At 40.7% G+C, this 19,679-nt stretch overlaps 1 protein-coding gene across 3 annotated transcripts in view; it reads left to right on the top strand.

The window, feature by feature from the left end:
- Nucleotides 1-6: 6 nt before the first annotated feature.
- The window catches only part of PHACTR2 (phosphatase and actin regulator 2), a 92,408-nt gene continuing 72,735 nt past the window's right edge, over nucleotides 7-19,679 (top strand). For all 3 annotated transcript variants that reach the window (XM_085299262.1, XM_085299261.1, XM_085299263.1), the window contains exon 1: nucleotides 7-135. In XM_085299262.1, the coding sequence (XP_085155388.1) occupies nucleotides 93-135 (43 nt within the window). In that variant the 5' untranslated portion in view covers nucleotides 7-92. The remainder of the gene's footprint in view (nucleotides 136-19,679) is intronic.

The following is a 19,679-nucleotide window of genomic DNA, read 5'->3' as shown; positions in this document are numbered from 1 at the left end:
TGACATGGCCCCCCGGAAACAGCCGCGGCGGAGACTGCGCGCCCGGAGGGCCGAGCGGGCTGCGTGATCGCGGGCCGCCTCTCGGCGACGGCATGGGCCAGACCTCGGTCTCCACGCTGCCCGAGCCGGCCGGCGGTGAGTAGGGGCGCCGCCGGCGGGGCAGCGCTGCGAGGCGGGGAGGGGAGGGGAGGGGGGGCTCCGCCGGCGGGACGGGGAACGGCGCGGCGGCGGCGGGGCCGGCCCGAGCCTCGCGAGGGGCAGTTATGGGGGCGGCGGAGCAGCCGTCGCCCTTGTGCTCCCCAGCCCAGAGAGCCCGGTGGGGGGACGGGTCGGGGGGGAGCAGCGCGGCGGCGGCGGCGGCTGTTCTCCCCGCTCGCGCGCCGCTGGGCGGGCGAGGGGCGCCGGCCGTTAGCGGCGCTCCCTAACGGCCGCGCGGGCCGGGGGTGAGCCCGCGCGTGATGGCGGCGCGGCGCCCTCCTTGCCCCCCGGCCCCGCGCGCTTTCGGGCTCTTTCTCCCCCTTCATAAATAAATAATAGCGAGAGAAACGGGGGGGGGAGGAAAGAGCCTTTGGCACCTCGCCCGGCACTGCGGCTAGTCACCCGCCCATCTGGTTGCTTTTGGCTCCGGCACGTTTTTATGTGTAAGCAGGCTATTGAAAATAAATAGATAGCATGTGAATGGAACTTTTTCTCCCTCCACCCCTGCTCTTTTTAATAAGGCAGTTCTAGTTGTTTGCGAGTTGACTTGTTTGAAAGTAGTGCGAAGTACTTGGTGTTTTGGGTTGCAGGCACTTCGGGATTACTCTGCGTGTTTTAGTTGCTGGAAAACAGATTGAGTCCCTTCTCACAATAGTAGGATGTAGGATCTAAATTAACTCCAGCGAGGTCTGCAGTTTCCTAGAAAAATGCCACTGCACTGGCGTTTTATTTTTTTTTCCCCTCTCTTTTCCTCAAAGCCTATTTCTCTAGCATTCTTTAAAAAAGTCCCGTTGTAGACTTGAACTCTTCATTCTCTGAACTTTATTCTTAATTTGCTTATTGCTATTATTCTGGGAATGTTTTGCCAGATGGGAGACAGTGCAAACTTTTTTGTCCTTAGTTTATTCATGGAGATACAAAGCGATAATTTTTGTAGTTACGCCTCCATTTTCAGAAAAATTCTATTATGGTACAACTTTCCAATCACATCTCCCCGGCAAAAATACTGAGTGAGTTCTTCTCCTGCCCAACATTACGTGAAAGAAACTTGGCCATTTCTAATAAACTTTGCTATTGCATTAAAGCTGTCATCCAGCAGCCAATACATTATAATTAATTCAAGGTAGCTGTTAGGAAACAGATGTACCAGTTTAAAGTTTTTGTTAAACATCCTGTAGAAAAGTGTCCAAAATATTAAGTGTGAAAGTGTATTCTGAGTGCGTTTTGGCTGAGAAGGACCCATATCTTGAAAGAGGATAGCCGCTGTTCTCTACACAGAATGCTAGTGGACAATAATTGGGCTGGATTTACAATTTTAACTAAAAAAAGAAAAAAGTCACCCTTGTTCTCTTTTAATTGAAAATACTTTAATTAAGGAGCGGTAAGCAACAGCTATCTAAAGAGGTAAGTTATGGTGATGCTTCCTTGATCCTGCAAATCAATTGTAGTTGTCACTGTTTTAACTGATAAGCACAATTCCTAGTTATCCTCAGGACGATATGCTTGTCCCAAGGCACTGATACAGCCTTCAGAAGGTTTCACAAACCAGCAATCCCCCTGCAATTTCAGCCTCACTGAAGATGTTGTGAGCGTATATCCTCAATAAGAAGCCACTGGGGCTGGTACTTCTATGGGTGGTAGAGATTCATTTATTTTTCTTTCGCTTCCTGTGCAGGTAATTTGGGAGGCTCGGTCTAATTGTAATTAGGGTGGTGGGATGACTTGCACTGGTTTCAGTGGAGACTGATTGCCCCTTAGGCAAGTAGTCCTAATTTTTGGTGTGCCAGACAGCTACAAGACATTTAAGTCTTTGACAGCTGCTAGAGATTAGAGTTGAAGGAGATCCTTGTCTTGTACACACAGGGGCTACAAATCTGTTTTAGTGCTAAGGAATCAATAGTGCATTCAGATCCCTCTCCAGCCAAATGAAAGCAGCTGTTAGAAGTTATTTTCCTGTTCCCTCCATCTTTTTCCCTAAACATACTAGCATTTAAGGGTCCTGATCCTGCCCTCTGGATATCTAATGTGAGCTCTTGTGCCCATGTAGAGCTCAGATTCTAGTTTATAGTTACAGAGGGCAATAATAGTAAATCACAGTGGAGCTTTTGGACTAATCAGGTGAAATTGTTCTGATGTAGACAGCTAAAATAAAACTTTCCCTGAAAGTGAGAGTGTTAAAATAAATGCAGTATACTATGTAATATAACACTCAGTATGGATGCAATCCAATGTCCTGCGTGTTTTTTTTTTTTTTTTTTTTTTTTTTTTTTTTTTTTTTTTTTTTTTTTTCTCTTGGAAATATGTACTGAAGTACTTAAACAGACCAGGATCCTGATGCACTTTCCCCTTGGGTTAACTGTTAGATTAAGGTCTAAACATAGAACTAAAGTCTACCCAGCTTGGCAAATATATATGCATCCCAGCCAGCCCCATCCTATACAGGGAGGAAGAATAAGATTTTTCATGCCCATGTGTCTTCCAAAACTTAATCTTCCAAGAGTCCCCCATCTTTTTTAACAATGCTTTCTCACTACAGTTTGGCATCAGAATTGGATGGGAGGGTTCTTAAATATTTTTGGACACCAAACTTAATACAAAGAATGTCTTAACTTCGTATGTTCCTATGTTAGCAAAGCACTGTTGAATAAAATACTTATATTTTGGTCTTTTTGACTTGGAAATGTTTCCTAGGGGCATGTTCTTACTTTACTTTGAATTTAGAGGACTGACTGGACTGCGGCCACCATGACAACTTATGTTTTTTCTCATTCATTGTATTTAGTTTCTGTCTTTTTGCTCTTGTATGCTTCTAGTGTTTCTTCCCTTCAGTTAGTTAATCTCTGCTCTGTTTCTGTTCTTATTTAATTTGATTCTTAAACTCTGTCTCTTACCCAGGACTTGTTCAGAGTTACAGCAGTATCAGTGTCAGGGCTTTAATCACTACTCGTACTGATGATCCACTGGTGGACAGCAAAGCTGGTCTTGGCTGTTTGTGAACACCCAGCAGACAATCTTCTGCAGTCTTCTCTTCCTCAGTTCCTGTTTTTCGGTTGTATTTGGATGCATTTTTCCATAGCTTTTTTGTTACTTGTCATGGCCTGCAAATGTGAACAAACAGGAAGATTAGCAGCTTACAGCAAGAGGGGCTTGGAAGGACTGTGTAGACAGTATAGGTATGTGGAAAAGGACAAGTGCATACTCTCCTTCCTGATCTTCCTTCCTCTTGTGTGATATTCTCAGGCCTGGCAGGACTTGACAAAAGTGCTCTCTCCCATTTGGTGGCTGAGGTGGAGCACTTTTCAGGATTATCAACTATCATGTGCAAAGATACTGCTTCTGCTTTCTGATCACCAGCTTATCAAAAGATAAGAGTTGTGCAATGAAAAGAGACCCCCCCCACCAGCCTTTGCATTTGGTTTTGGATGGTTTGGTACCAGCCAAAGTACAGGGAAACAAGCTAGTCATCAAGGGGAAGCCTGATGGGAAGGTAACACTTATAAGCAGACCTAGATAGATGATAAAGGTTTTTTTTGTTGTTTCTGAATAGTGATGGTTTGTTGAAAAATAAAACTTCTGGTAAAAATGCACTTACTAGTGTTACTAAGAAGAGGTCAATTAGTTCAGCATGGAGTTAGTGGAGCACAGCAGGGAGCATGTAGAGGGCAAGGAACAAGCTGTAGAGGGAAGGTCTAGAGAACCTCTTGCCCTGACAATCAGGATATTCTGCTGGGCCAACCTTAAACTGGGGTCCTACTCCTGTTCTGGTTTGCAAAGAGCTGAGTATGTAATCCCAGAGCCTGTTTACTCTGGGATGGGTGAGAGTTTCTTTAATCTTAAACATTTTCAGAAACAGAGCACAAATTGTCACGTTTGGATTTAATCTTACTATAGACCAGAAGTGTTTGGTGTTTTTTTTTTTTYTTTTTTTTTCCTCCCCTCCTCTCCAAGGACATGGAAATGTGCACAGACAGCACAGGAAAACAGTTTCCCACCCAGCTCACCCCATGAGATGAAAGCAGTACTGGTAGGATCCTGTTTGTTGACCTTGGCAGTCAGTGAAATGATTATTATAGGTCAAAAGTTAACGTGTTTCTCAGACTACTCTTTTTTATCTCTTTGCATTATGGGACTTCCTGTTAATTGACAAGTGAACAGCATCTTCTCTTGAGTCTGTGCAGAGGAATTGTAACTGCCTTAGCTGGGCAGCCTTACTTTAATTTTGGAATGAAATGGAAAACATGTTTGCTTCAGCTGTGCTAGCTGTCAGTAAGGAAACTAATCATTGATTATTAGTACAGCAATTTCAGGTCTTGTCTATAAAGAGAAGTTGTTCCAGTAGTGCTTATTCAGTGATGGCTCCTTCTGAGCCATCTGAGCACTGACAGTGCTGTTCTGAACAAGAACTTTTGGTCCTGTGAAATATGACTTGGAGATACTCAGCCTTAAATTCATACCCTGACTCAGTCTGTGGTGAATCTGAAAGCATAAACAGGCCCCTACAAGTGATAATTCTTAGTGAGGAAGAAGTAAGGCTGAGTTTATTCCTCCAGCTTCTATCCTTTTAAAAGTGGAAGAGCTTTGGCATTATTGCACTTTGTAGCAGAGCATCTCGGAGCTGCACTGAGCTACTTGCAACACCTCCGTTAGCCAGTCATTCCAGCTATCTGTGCCTCTCGAAGAGGAGGAAGCTGAGATAACTGAGCTGAAATGTCATATCCCATTTGATGTCTAGCCCTAAATGACTTGCCCACAGTAGCAAAAGGAAGTCCTTGGCAGAGTTGGGAAAAGCCCTCAACTCCCTAGCCTGCACTCTAAGTGCTAGGCTTGAAGAACCAATTTTCCAAATTTTCCACTTTTTTTACTGGTTTTTCTCAAATCCTAACACAGAGGTTATTGCCATAATTAAAATTGCATTTCTTTTCTTGGGACCTAGTGCCCTTCCCCCCCCCCCAAAAAAAAAAAAAAAAAAAGTGCTGGAATCCCTCCCTAACAGTAACTATATTGAACTGGATCAAACTGAAGGTCAGCTTAGCCCAGTATCTTGTCTCTGACAGTAGCCCGCAAAGGGTGCCTTGAGAAGGCTATGACAGGATAGGCATGTTGTGGTATTCCCCTAGACTATCCTTCCAGCATGCAGATTTGCACTTCAGGGACTTTACCAGCCTGGTGCTCTTTCCTGTTAACTCCCTGCCATACTTTTTCGAGAGAGAGAGAGTCAGAGAGAGTGAGCAAGTGATCAGAAAGAAACACAAACAAAAAACAAGCATTCTGTAAGAAGTGTCAATCCATAAATTCAGATTTTAGTGAGCCCACGAGGAAAGAAAAATTCAGAGCTGCAGACCTCTCACTGAGAGTACCTTATTGCAAGCCATAAGATTTTAGCTCAAGCATTTTGTTCATCTGCTACCTTTTTATTTGCATATGGAGAACCTGAGTTTCTGGGATAAATGAAACCTAATCCACCAGTCTTTAGATGTTGAAACCAGCATCCATAAACAAATGGGATATATGTATGGATCAGTGTATATCAGGTGATGCAGTGTGCTTTTCAGAGAAGCAAGAGAACCTATTGTATGTGATTGTCATGCACTGTATAGTGACACACTGCATCCCTCAAGTTTGCACTTGTGCCTCTGGCTCCCAGCTCGAGATTTTATAATATTAGTAGCTACAATCTTAGGTACTAAATGCTTCTGATAAGGTGAGAGAAGACTTTGTACTGCTGTTTTTTTTAGCATATGTAGCTTTTTGTTGCTGTTTTTGAAAACACACCCTTTCCCACCCTCCCCCCGATTTACAGTATAGATGCCTGGAGTTTGAGATAAGGTATCTATGCTGACTTTGTTTTATTGAGATCACAAATAACTGCAGTGCAAGACTTCTATTATCAATTCTGATAATGTATCCTGATATACATATTCTGCAAAATGGATTGCAGATATCCAGGCCTGTAAATCCAGATAGTTAATATATACTTTACTGGTTTGTTTTAAATGTTGATTAGTCATATGAGCGTGGTGGCATGTCTCAGTTAACACAGCAGTACATCTCCCATCTAGAAGAGAAGGAGCTTGCAGCTTCAGAGCCTTAGGGGGCACGTAGCACATTGAAGGTTTCTAGAGCCTGTGGTAAGACGGAAGCATGTTCTGGAGTTGGTCAAGAGCCTGTGGGACAGAGATTGAGTTCTGACTCTTGAGAAGAAATCTGGAGTTCTGTAGAGGGCTTTAATGCTGCAGAAAGGTGTAATTCTGAATGAAATTAATTAAAGGGTTAAATGTGAATTTTAGTCATGGTATCTGGAGGCAGACAGTTAAAATTCACTTGGTGCTGCATGTAATATTCAAGCATAATCCCAAGCCCTCACAGCATGTAGTTTTTAGCAGTGGAGCCTTCTAACTCGGGCGGAACTTGTAATCTGGGTATGTGGATCAGTGGAAACTTCAATGTGATCACAGCTTGCTTCCTTTCTCACTAGACTGAGATTTCCAGCCACGCCTGCAAAGTCACACCACTGTATACACATATCACTGCTAGGCTTCCCTTTTGTTTTGAATTTCAATGTTTGACATCTGAGGAATGATGTTATATGATGTTGTGATTAAAAACAAAAATAGAACTATTTCTGAAATGCTGTCTCTGGCTTCAGCTATACGTTGAACTTCAAGCATATATATGAATTTTTCTTATGCTTACTTTTGCTTTTTATAGTCACAAAAGAACGGCAGAAGAAGGTGCAGCCAGTAACATTGAAATATTTATTCCTTATACAAATGGCAGCTTAATCTTCCTATATAATTATTTTCTGTCAGGTTAAAATTGATTGATGGCGCTGAGGCTGAATCCTCATAACGCTCATAACTGGGAATCGTATTTCTTTTTTTGTCTCCTCTTCATTCTTCTGCAAAATTATGGAGGAGTTATAAATACAATGTAGAGAGAATTGTTTTCAGTTTCTGCTAAACTTACACCCAAACTTTTTCACTTTGTCAGTCTTGAGCATGGGAAACCCACTGCTCATTATCTTACCATTGTTATCAGATGGGGCTACAATTCTGACAGCCCCAGAATTTGGGCTAATTCAGTGGGTGTTTTGGATACCCATTTAAAGGTACAGAAAGACCATATTTTCAGGCAGAATGGATAGCTGCAAGTTCATCTCCTGCTAGTAGGCACTGCAAGGCTCAGACACTTTGAAATGTTGGCCTTGTGTGTGTCTCAAGCTAAAATTCCAACAGTAAAGGCAACTACTGAAGGTCCCCAAAACTGTTCTTATTTGTACTGTCAGTGGTGATCAAAGTGTGATCCTGTGAAATAAACAGACTATTTATAGAAAAAAATCATATATATGTTTTTTTAAAAAATGTTTGAGTTATAAAATACATTTTGTTGCTCGTGAATGCTGCCATATAATCTGTGATCTTCCAGAGAAAACACCAAGCGCCCTAACAGTTAGTGTTAGTTGATGCAGACCACACTCAGCTTCAGGAAAAAATCGCTGCATGGGAGGTTGCTGAACCTTCACTAAGGTRCATGGTAGAGAGCAGAGATCTTGTAAGGACATGGAGGACCAGCCACATCAAAGGAATGACGTATGAACCACAGGAACATGAGTATGAAGGGCTAAGACTCAGTTGATCCCTGGTCAATGTCTTGTCTCCTCTTGCTCTGAGGCTGCTTCAAAGATGACTATGAATATTCCTCATTTTGTTGCTTATTTACTCCTGGCAGTGTATATGACCTTTTATTTCAGGCATGTTGACTGAGGTGCCTTTGTGCCCTTTATTTGCTAGTCACTTAATTACCTGCTTGCAGTGTTGATCATCAGTGTCCTCATCTGCTACAATTAGAATGAGACCTGGGCTCTAGGAGCTGTCGGTGCTGGCAGGGCTGCAAAGTCCAACGAGTTGTCCCAGTTGATAAAAAGTTGTGTTATCAGATGACCTCCCTGATGCTTCCCTCAGATGGAAAGGTCACAGGAGATCTTACTTCCTCCTGAGCCCCTTGTGTTCAGTCCCGCTGACAACCAAGTCTGCTCCTGAGCTGTGCTTAGTGGCCCAGCCACCCCTTGGCTCAGCTGTCCTTCCTAAGCCCTCTTCCTCACCTTTTTTATTACTCTTGGATACAATGCCTTATTCTTACCTGGTGTTTTTCATTATAGATGTCCAAACACTTTTCAACTCTTATTATAATATCCTATTATTTAAATGGGAAAACTGAGCATGAGGAGGCAGAAGACTTGCTTGTCGTTACTCAGTGGGTCTAAGACACAACCAGGAGCAAAACATAAATCTCCTGAGTCCTCATCAGTATTTGAGCCATATCACAGTGCTACCTACTACAAATGCTACCTACTACCTATTTATATATATCTTTGTTTTTCCCTACTTAAAGTTTTCCTTTATTTGTTTTAGATGCCTATGCTTTTCTATATTTAAAAAGAATATAAGAAACAATGAAGAAATGCTAATATATTCCAGAGTCAGTGTTGGCCTGAGTTCAGTTTAGTTTGTTCTTTTAGGATATGTTGATGATTTAGGGAAAAAAAGTGCACTTTATGATTTGGCTGTTGCTGACATTTTTAATAAATAATTGAGCAAACAGCCTGTTTCAAGAACCTATTTTTTACCTATTGTATCTAAATCGTAACACAGTGGTTAGAGAAATATTTCTGATGTGTAGAAATTCTCAAACCAGCTGACATTATGGCCCATATGGAGAAGCACATTCTGACGTTTGAAGTTGCCTACTCTAAATGGTGTGAATGGGATCCTGACTCTGTTCTCGTTTTTTGACTGGAGTCGTAACAGTGTAGTGGAAGCAGGATTTCTTTTCAAGTAGGTCTGGGCAGGGCCAGTGCTAAGCACAGACAAAACAAGGGTTGGAAGTTTGCCAGTGATGGTGAACTGGCTTTAGTAATAGGCCCTGATAACGAGCTCTTCAGTCTGCTTTGCCTAAGCTAGGCGCCCAGAGTGGGGCTGGTTGCTGCTGCCTCTGCTGAGAGAGTAGCCAAGGAGTAGATGGGTGCAGGGGAAAGAGGCAGTTCAGTTAGTTGTCTTTGCTCCTAAGTTGACAGAATTTGGTTTTGTCAATGCTGCTGAGAAGCCTTCAGATCTGTTTTCAAGCTGTTGAAGGACGTTGATGTTAAAAGTATGAACAAAACTGAAGAAGAAAGGAAATATGATTGCAAGCCAACAGAAAGGAAGGTAGCTAGATAGTGAGGATTTTTATATATATATTCCTGACAAACAATACTAAAACAAAAGAACCGGATCATTTACATTCCGTCTTAGATGAAGTCTATAACCCTTAGGCTAGAGCTTGTCCAATATATTTTTGGTCAAATCCAGAACTACATTTGAGCTATGGAAGGTGTAACTTCCTGTTAAACTGTTTTATAGGAGTGCTTCAGTAGGAACTAGATAGGAGGGTCGCTGTGAACTTCACGTTGATACAAGATGTGAAGATGGCCTGTTCTGCCTTCTCACTTTCTCTGGCCGGAATCACATGGAGAAGAGTGTCCTGTTTGGGGGGATTTTATTTTGTTTGTTTTGGGCTGGATTTTAATATTATGACCTCTGAATCTATTTAACCTTACCTAGTTGCAGTTGACACAGTTTTTTGAACTAACAGTTTTTGCGGACAGTGCAACTATCTCTGTCCATCATGTGGAGATATTCTTAGGAAATTTGATTTGAGTTGCTCATAGGCGACTCAAGATCACTGCATAGGAAYGAATGATACTTTTGTCCCTTACTTGAGTTTTGGGCACTTGGAAATAAAATATCAGTCAAAAATGAGTCTTACTTACCTTTGTGTTTCCTCTCTGCTTAGAACAGCTATGATGATCAATATTAAGTGGAAAACATGCTAGGGAGACAYGGGAATCTTAAGTTGCTCAGTCATTGTATGGTAGTGGATATGCAGTCAGGTTGCATACAAATAATGATTTTGTATTGATAAAGCATTGACTAATTGTATAGTGGACAGTGCTTTTCCATATAATACCATAAAATTGTGATAACACTTTGTTACTTGACAAATCTGAGTAGTAAGACAAAATCCTATGTCAACGATACCTTTGTGAAAATGATAAAATTTTATATTGAAAAAAAAAGAGTGAACAGCAAAGGTCATGTTGCCTTTTTTTCTATGATTCCTGTTTTACATATGAATTTAAATGATGTTTTGCTGAGCAGAATTAGATTGTGACACAGCTGTCCTAGCACTTGAAACTCCGTCAAGGAAAACAAATTCTGTTCGCAAAGATCAGCTTTCATTCCCCACCCCTTAGAATGTGAATTTTATTAGTACTAAGAGATGTGTTCACTCTGACCAATTGCTCAGATGCTATCAGCCAATCCTAATCAGATAATGGGATTATCCTTGTTTCAGTATTTAATGCTTTTTTATATATATGTATATTTTCTAGATCTGAATGTTTAATGTGTTGCTCAGTGAAGGTGCAAGAATGCTGCAGAGGCCTTAGATAAAAGTAAAAGATTTGGGCTTTTTACTGCTTTGTGCAAGTGAATCACATAATTTGTAGTTTTAAAATAATCTGTTATTTATGGTTTTTAGCTAAATAAATAATTTGCACAATTAGAATATGTGACAGACCATGAAATTTCATATTTTCACTATGGTCATATCATTTACATTTTTAGATTAAAAGATTGCTTTAAATGCCTTTGAGGGGCACACAGGAGTCATTCTCAGGTTTAAGGGTTTTTTTTAATTAATAGTCATAGCTTCAGATCAGAAAATGATCTCATGCCCATGGTTTGTAATCTCCRGTAGTATTTCTGGGGTTTGGAATCCAAAACTCTGCTGTTCCGTGACAGAATTTATTGTCATYTTGCTTGATGCCTTCTGCTGAAGAAAGGGCTCTCCTCTTCCCCTTCTGCCCTGTGTGGCTGTAGAGCCAGGTCAGACAGTAGGAAGCAATTTGGAGCTGAACTTCTGTTTGGTAGCCAGCTGAGCTAAGAGAGAAAAGCAGTTATGAGTGGAATTGAGTCTGAATGCCCAGGAAACTTCACAGAAGTGCAGCGTGTCATAGGAGGGCGGCTAGAGTGAGTAGCATGTTAAAAAAGAAACCACAGAGATAGGAGCCAGGCCTTCCACCCCTGCTCAGTTCAGTGCAGCCCACTTCCCATCTGTTGTACCAGGTACTGCTCTCATTAAACAAGGAGTGGGGAACCAGCTCCATGTGCCAGTGGCCTTGTYTGCATCCTCAGCAAACTGTTGCCTACACTGGTGCATATTAGGATCTGGGATTCATCAATATGTGTTGTTGCATAGATGCCAAAAGGCAGAGCAGTGCATGGAAGAGCTGCAATACTGTAGGCCTAAGTTATGCCCATCTGTGCCCCAAGTAAGGTTTTGCAGATATTATAGGGAGTAAGAGGTCTTGGGTAACTCTCAGACACTTATTCTTGACCAACATTTGTCCAGGAGACTCCGGTTAACTTTTATGTGGTGGGTAGATCTACTGCCTCCACTACCTAATAGCTTCATAGAGACTTCTAATGTTTGGGAGCCAAACAAGAGGAATTAACTARTACCCAACTGGAGGAGTAGTTAGCTCCAGTAGCATCTGGAGATCGTTTTTGCCAGGGATCGTGGGCAGCCCATGTGCCACATTAAAAATATAACTCTTGGTATGATTGTGAATAGAAAAAGACTGTGTCTGTTTTGTTACTTTTCTCCCAATTGCTTTCCTTACTTATAACCCCCAGAGATCAACTTACCTGAAGCATTCGTGTCGTAACAAGCAATAGAGCAAAATCCAGGCGGAAGACACGTTTTCTATGAGCCTTTTTTGCTTTTTATTTTTTTCCTCAAATCCTAAATCAATCAACAAATAAAATGACACTTCTGTCGTGTGTTTGTGAAACACACAGATTTAGTGCGATATAGTCAAGTACTTTGACTCACGTAACCACTTAAAGTTGTTATTAGCTGATCAGAAAAAGATTTCTAGGTACTAGCTGTGTTTACAAGTTTTTTTAAAAAAACCCAAACCCTCCAGTTAATTGCCAAGAAAGTGGGGATGTTTAAAATATACATACATAATGTGTTATAATTTATTTCATTGATAATAATTCAAAATTGGCTGTGCATTTCCTTTCCTGTAAATGCATTCAATGTGTCTGAAGATTACTCATTTATTTCTTGGAGTTTTATAGATTTGTTACATTTCTGAGTGAAAGAAAGTGTTGGTTTTGGCATAGGTACTAAGAATATTCATTCTTGTTCTGAAAATGTGAAATAGTGTTCTAGCACACTGCTAATTTGGCCTCTAATGTTGATACAAAGAGGGGTGTAGTGGTTTTCCTGCCCCATGCATTGTACCACCGGGCATGGTTTTCCTTTTCTGATGAATTGTTCAAATGATTATAAAAAGAAGGAAAATATTAGTTTTAAAAACTCATACTTAATTTAAATCAACTTCACTAATTGCGGCATAGTTCCTGTACAGCACTTCAAGTACTTTAATTGGAAAGTTTTAGAAGGCTGATCAGACTTTTAGAAGAGACCGGAGTCAGGTTCTTGGGAAGAAGGTGCTATTGTTGTTTCTGATTTGAATGTTGCCACTTCTGACACATGGAAATAGGAGATGGAAGAATACATCTGAGGCCTGATGGTGAGACGTGAAAGACTSTTGAGTCTGTGCAAGTGAACTAACAGTAAAATGGGCAACTTCAAGACTGAATAAAGCCAAGTTGTCAAGTGCTGGCCAAGCACCAAGCAGAAATGAAAAATGGCCTATGCTTGACTTGGAAGAGAAAGTAGTAGAGAGTAGCAGAACATGAGCCAGCAGGAAAAGAGGGAGACATTAACTACAAAGCATWGCAGAAACTATGTGACCATGACACTTGGCTTTAAAGCATTTTCAGCCCTTATGTTTGACCACACCATCACGTTACTCTGTTGTGTTATAGAGTAAACATGATTTGGAAGGGAGAGGTGGTATTGGAAAAGTTTGGAGGAATTCAGAACTTTGAAACTGAAAAAGGAAGTATCTTGGACACTTAGAGCAACACCTCTTTCACTCCCCTCTGGCACTGTTCCTCCCACTGTTATAGTTTCCCCATCACTACTAGTGTTTCTGTTTCTTGGAAGGGGAGGGAGAAGAGAAGGAGGGGATATTTCAGTCAGACCCAGCAAGACATGACAAACGGTTTGCTGCTGAAACATTTAATTGTACCTGGAAACTCTGTAGTTTAGTTTGGAATACATAATTTTATTAACAAATTGTGTGGAAGGGAAAAGAGCCTTCAACATGACAAAATGAGTATCTATTTTTAAGTTTAATAATAACATTTCTACTCTAAGTCTCAGTATTTAATGTCAGTATTGCATCTCTAGGATCATGTCTTTTTTAAAAGAAGAGAAAAAAAGAATACACCTTTCTAGCTGTCATTCCTGAAAGAAAAAAAGCTTGAAAATATAGAGCTAGAGCACTAGAAAGCATCAGAAAGCTAAGCATTATTTTCAGTTCCTTTTAACCCATTAACATGGGGTTCAGGGCTTTGCACATTTCCCCAGTTAGCAAGAGAAGCTAGTCATAAAATTCAACTATTGCGTTACACTCTGTATTTAATGTAGAGACTGATTATTAGGTTGGACACAGCTGTAGGGGCTGAAGGTGTTAATAGCTTCCCCCCATTGTTGCTCACCTTCCCTTAGACCAAAGTTATTTCCTCTCAGCTCAGACCCACCAACATGCAACCATTTCCTAATTTTCCTCAATGGAAAATAAGCAGGGCTAGCTTAAACCGTGGCTTAAGGTGATTTAAGCTTTTCCAGTGATTTTTTTAACCTGAAGTAGGTTAGGGAGCATTCATGTGCTCTGTTAACGAGGCCACAGTTTATCACCTTAGGATGATCTATGTGGGTTCACGTCTCTGCACCTCTGGAGGTCACAGAGGTCTTCAAAGTCTTCTGTGAGGATTAATCAGGCCTGAAAATAGTCTTGTGCAATAGTTAATTATTGTCATCCCTTCTACAAATGCAACATGCAAGACCTAGCTAAATGAAAGCTGCAGATCAAGTAAATGAGTGAGGAAAAATCATCAATGTTAGGCTGTGGATATTTGTGTCCATACCTTTTAACCAGCTGTCCTTAACTTACTATTATTTTGCAGAGAAAATCTCTCTCAGTTACTCAGCCTACAGAGCATTCAGGGTTTGCATGACCACATCAGAAAAACATTGTGAGAAACACAGATGATATAAAACAAAAATAAAAAATAAAATCCTTCATTAAGAGAGTTCATCATGGTGAAAGAATACAGCTGAAGATAGCCAGCAAGTTAATGCCACACTGTGGCTAACTATTCCTTTAATTTTTAGATGGGAGCAGCCTCCTCAGCCCTGACTGCCTGTGGTTTAGCAGATAACATAATTATCCTGTGACAGTCCTTGGCTAGGAATGCTACTGTTTAGCATAATTGGCAACCTATTTTTTCCCTGAGGGCTTGTTTCAGGGGTTAAAAACCAGCAGGGCAGAACTGAGCCTCCAATGTCTTTTCRTCACCACAGAGGTGTCTGGTGGCACAGATCAGGTATTTAATCTCTGAGATCTGCCTACTTCCTTCCAATTTATTTTTTTTACTCTCTATGCAGTAAATTCCACACAGGAGTGAGAGGATAGTGGTGGAAGAACAGAGAGAGCTAATTAAATTAGCAGTTTCTTAAAAGCAAATAAATACTAAGCAGACATAATTCAATCTCTCTCACTCACTCTCTCTTTTTTTTAAAGAAAAAACAACACGTGGCTCATTTTTTTTTATTGGTTTAAGCAGTTGCATGCATGCACAGATGTCACTGCAGGGGAAATTTACAAATCTAGAGAAGTTTCTTTTGTCTTTCTCTGTTTATATCTTTATAATTCAGTCTTTGCTTTTTTCTTTCTCTTTATTCGTTTTTAAGTTGGCCAGCAGCAAGTGTTCCTCATGATTTGAGACAAACCTGAAAACGTCATTCTTTTGGAGGGCAGAAGGGGAAGGAGGAATGTGTTCAGACTGAGAGAGGAGTGGGAAGTGTGGGTATAACTAGCTGCAGGCAGTGCACTGAGTGCAAAGTGAAAAGTCTCTTACAAAGACTTCCAGTAGCCCCCTTTAGTCCAGCAGCTTGCTATTAAATTACATGAGAAAGCCAACTGTAAGTATTTATGTCTCAACTCAACTCTTACTGGAATAGTGTTAATACATTTTTTTCTAACATACTGACAGGCACTTTATAACCCAAGAATTGTGGCTGTAATCCCACAGAGATATACATGAGTGTACAGTTGTGCATATTTGCAAGAGTTTATTTGGATCAGAGATCTTGCCTTTTTCATACAATCTTTCTGTAAATTTCTGTAATGCATTTTTCAATCAAACGGTGACTTTTTCAAAATATTTCCTGCCCATTTCCGTTAAAATAGAAAAGCCAGAGCTCTGGCAGCAATAATAGATCGTAAACATCAAGCTCTATTTGCAGGTGGAGAACAGATATGTGAAGTCAGTAGACGTTAGAGAGGATGACTGACTGAACACCGCTCCACAGAATAACATTATAGTAGAATGCTTTAGAGTTGTGTTAGGTTAAAAGTCCCCTAAGTAGCAGGGATTTGCTCTGGGGCTCTCCCATCCTGCGTAGGTGTCATAAGCAGTGGCATAAAAGGTAAATGGATTCCTTCAGTTCTGTGAATATAGCTCTCAATTTCCTCTATTGTTGCTATAATATTCTGAAAGGAAAACCAGCCATATTAAAATGAATGTTAAATTTGACCTGAAATGAAATTGTTGATGAGAATTTTCCCAAAAAACTACAGCAATTTTTGTTCTTGTCTTTCCAGTATTTTCAGAGATTACTCACTTTTCTCCTAGTAGCAGGTGATTGTATGCCTATAAAAATTAGGTCCAAATACATCCCCCAAAAGTACTTTGACTTTATATAAAATTCTGATTACATTCTGTTCAGCAGCTTGAGTGAAGCACGTAAAAGACACTATTCAACCACTGCATATTTAGCTCTTTAGATTTAAGCTCTGTTGTCTTTTGGTCATGAAATAGGTGGGTTTGTGAAAATACTTCTTGGAGGCAAAAGTCGCTATATAGAGCCCCGAATTCCAGCATAGTGGTGGTAACTAGAAGTGTTCGTCTGCCCTTACAAATTGGGTCTTGCTATATTTCTGTTGCTCTGTGCTCCCCTGCCTCCCCAGGAAGCTGGCAGGCTGCTGGTGGTGCTGCCGCAGATGGGGGAAAGGAAGTTGCACAGTTGTTCCTGTTGCCCGTGAGCAGCAGACTCAGATTTCTTCCGCAGGCCTTCATGGAGTGATTCATGGCTGCTGAGTATATCAGCATTGATACACTTAAAAATGTGGAATATTAGTAATAAGTTGCGGTATTGCTAATACACGAGTAAATTAAGACATAGTCCTTTATCTTCCTCTGAGTGCTAAGAAAATTTTTGTAAGTGTGGTAGTAATTATATATATAATATTATAAATCAAATATTTCGGAGGGTAGGGGGAAAGTTTAGCTTTCAGCAAGTATACCTTAGTTTGTTTTAGATTGAAAGATAATTAAAACTCCATTCAAAGTTCTGATTTTGAAGTCAGTTAAAAGACAGAAGTTTAAAATTAGCGTATGTGTTGATCAGAGCAGGAAGCTGGTGTTTGTAATGGAGCCAACTAGGAAGGAAGCTGTTTGGACTGGGATCTTCAGCGTGATAGGGTTGCGTTTCAAGTTTTTCCTTCCCTTCAGAGCTATTGTTGCTACRCAGAGAATAAGAGAAGTTTGGCGCAGGGATTTCAGTAAAGTCAGAGAAGCATAAAGCATAAAGCTGGATCAGAAAAAGGGAATGGCAAAGAGGTGGATTTTTTTTAACATCTCTATTTCCTCCGTTATTCTCCAGATATGCCTTAAATACAGGTTTTAAAGGAGGTCTGTTGATCAAAAAGGGAAGCAAAAATTCTCCTGAACTTACTGAAATATTTTCCGTTTATTTTGAAATTTGACCAGCTGAATAACAGGTAGTGGAAGGCTCAGTTTGGTTCTAAGCTGGATGCCGACATCATTTACTTTACACATCTGCTTTGAATGCCTGAATTAGGACCGCATTTTCCCCTGGGTCCCTATACAATCAGTGGAGCCAGCTCTTCCATAGGCTTTGTACAGGGCAATCAGGGCACCTCTTTTTGGTCCCTGTGCTAATTCCCAGTGTAGAAGAATCTGCGTGACTTGCTGGGCTGCCTGGAAGCCCAGACATGGACTAGGCACCAGCAAATAGATGATGGTATGAAAGTGTCTTGTCTTGGCAGTAGCTTAAAGGGTTATATCTAAGTGTTCCAGTGTAATTAGTAACTGATTTTAATTGATTGAGCATTGTGTATAGCTTGGAGCCTGCAAGGGAAAAGCGATTTCTCCACAGAAAAGCTCACCATGTAAGACTCTTTCAGCATGCATAGTTCAGACTGGAGGAGCTCTGTGGACTTGCAGAGCAAGTGGCTCTGTGGTGGGGCAGATGTCTGCTGCCAGAGACGTGCTTTTGGTTGTGGTGGACTTGAGCTGCAGACTGGTACTGATGGAGGCTGAGTTAGGGGCCAGGTTTGCCTTTTTAATACCTGGCTTGTGATTCAGCCAGTAAAGATCACACAATTAACGAAGATTAGCCCAGGAGATCTGTGTTGCTGTAGTCTGGTTTATACTGACACCCGCGATCTCATAGCGTGTTGGAGATGCCTTAACGATCTTCGACAACCAGAGCACCTGTAGGTATATACCCAAGAAGGGTCTCTCCAACATATGGAGCACAGAGTCATCTGCACCTGTGCAGGTATCTGTGTGGTATGTGACCATGAAGTCCAATTTGTCTGATGCTGGAATACCAATGTACTAGCAGCTATTAGTGCTCTCAAATACTTACATGCCAGCCTTTAAGATACCATGGTGACATATGGCCCTGTTAATACAGTTACTGCTGGTTACTGTGAATTCTGGCATGGTCTTGGAAGTGTCCCCATACTACTGCCTGTGATCAAGCTCCTTAGACCGTGACACTTTAAAAATAGTTAAGTCTGCAGTCTTCTGATTTTTCTCCTACTTYTTAAACACTTAGGAGTTGCTTTTTCCAGCTGTCTTTCACAAACATGAATGAAAAGTATGAGTTTATTGGTTTATTTTTAAGTGGAAATAAAGATTCTTAAACAAAGAACCAGCTCCCAGAGACTTGCTATTCATAAAAGCATGAAATGTCATAGGACTTGCCAAAAAAGCTTTAAGAGTTAGTTACATTGTGCATACCTCTGCTGTTCAAGTTTAGTATATTATTACTGATCTGATACAGGACTTAAAAAAATAAAAACTCAGTTAACTGTTGGTTTTAATTTGTTTTTATTCTTTCTAGAACAGGAAAATATTGAGTGAAAGTTAATGATGGCTTTCTAGCTATTTTTTTACCTGAATCAATTTGAACTGTTGTGCTTACTTACATTGCTTGTGTTAYACGCCTGTATTAAAATACAGAAATATCTCCAGCAAAAGAAAAATACAGAAATCTTCCATTTTACTTATGTGGCTTCTGTCTGTCTGCATTACAGTTAAGATATTACARGGAAAATCTGAAACTTGTTGAAGTACTGCTTTTGAAAGGTTCAATATAATTAGCTAATGATGTTTTTGGCACCTTCTGCATTTAAAGAAGAAAAAGGATTGTTGCATCATTTTGCCATCAGCCTGTTCCCCAGGATACCAGTTGAAAAGGCCTGTGTGGGTAATGTATGCACAGTGACAGAGCTGTGCAACGTGATCCACTGGTCTCTTTTTGGGTCTGTCCTGCAGTGAAAATTGCCACCCACTCTTGGAGCTTACCAGCCAGTTAGGGTTTAGTGAAACAAAATGCAAAGTGAGCACAGAGTTTAAAAATGTTGAATATGTGTGTTGAGAACATATATTCAGGGAGAGAGGTTAGAAGAAATTATAAACCYTTTTCAAGCCAAGAAAAGTGATTGAACCCTTTATCACCTCTTTTCACTTCCAAAATGTCACTACCACTCCCCTAAGCTCAGAAAAGTTGCAGTCATTTGTAAGCTGCTTAAAAGTGCCCCTTTAAAAAATAATTATTAGCCTCTTTTCCTTCAAAACCTGCTTTTATACAAAGTATGTGTAGCTGGAGATTGTTATGTGTCAGTTTTGTTCAACGTGTCAAAGAGAATTTTTCAGACTTTTTCCTGATACCTGTTCAGAGGGAGTTACATTGCGGTTGATTGTTGGAGGGCCCTCTGCCCCACTCCTTCAGCATGCTGTGATGTGTGGTGTTGAATGGCCTTTGAACAATGTAAGAGCAGCACTTGGAAGTTGATTGAAAAGATACTGTACCTCGCAAAAGGAAAACAAAACTGTTCTTTTTGCTAGCCCTGAGCTGCGGTGTTCCTTGTTCTCCCACAAGATGAAGGGCASAGGCATAGTCATCCAGGGGCTCTCTGGTTT

This window comes from Rhea americana, unplaced genomic scaffold (genome assembly GCF_003343005.1).
Source record: "Rhea americana isolate MKP2758 unplaced genomic scaffold, rheAme1 scaffold_149, whole genome shotgun sequence".
In the NCBI taxonomy this organism is placed as follows: Eukaryota; Metazoa; Chordata; class Aves; order Rheiformes; family Rheidae; genus Rhea; species Rhea americana.
The sequence above is the reverse complement of the archived record's forward strand: the minus strand, read 5'-3'. Positions and strand labels throughout refer to the sequence as shown.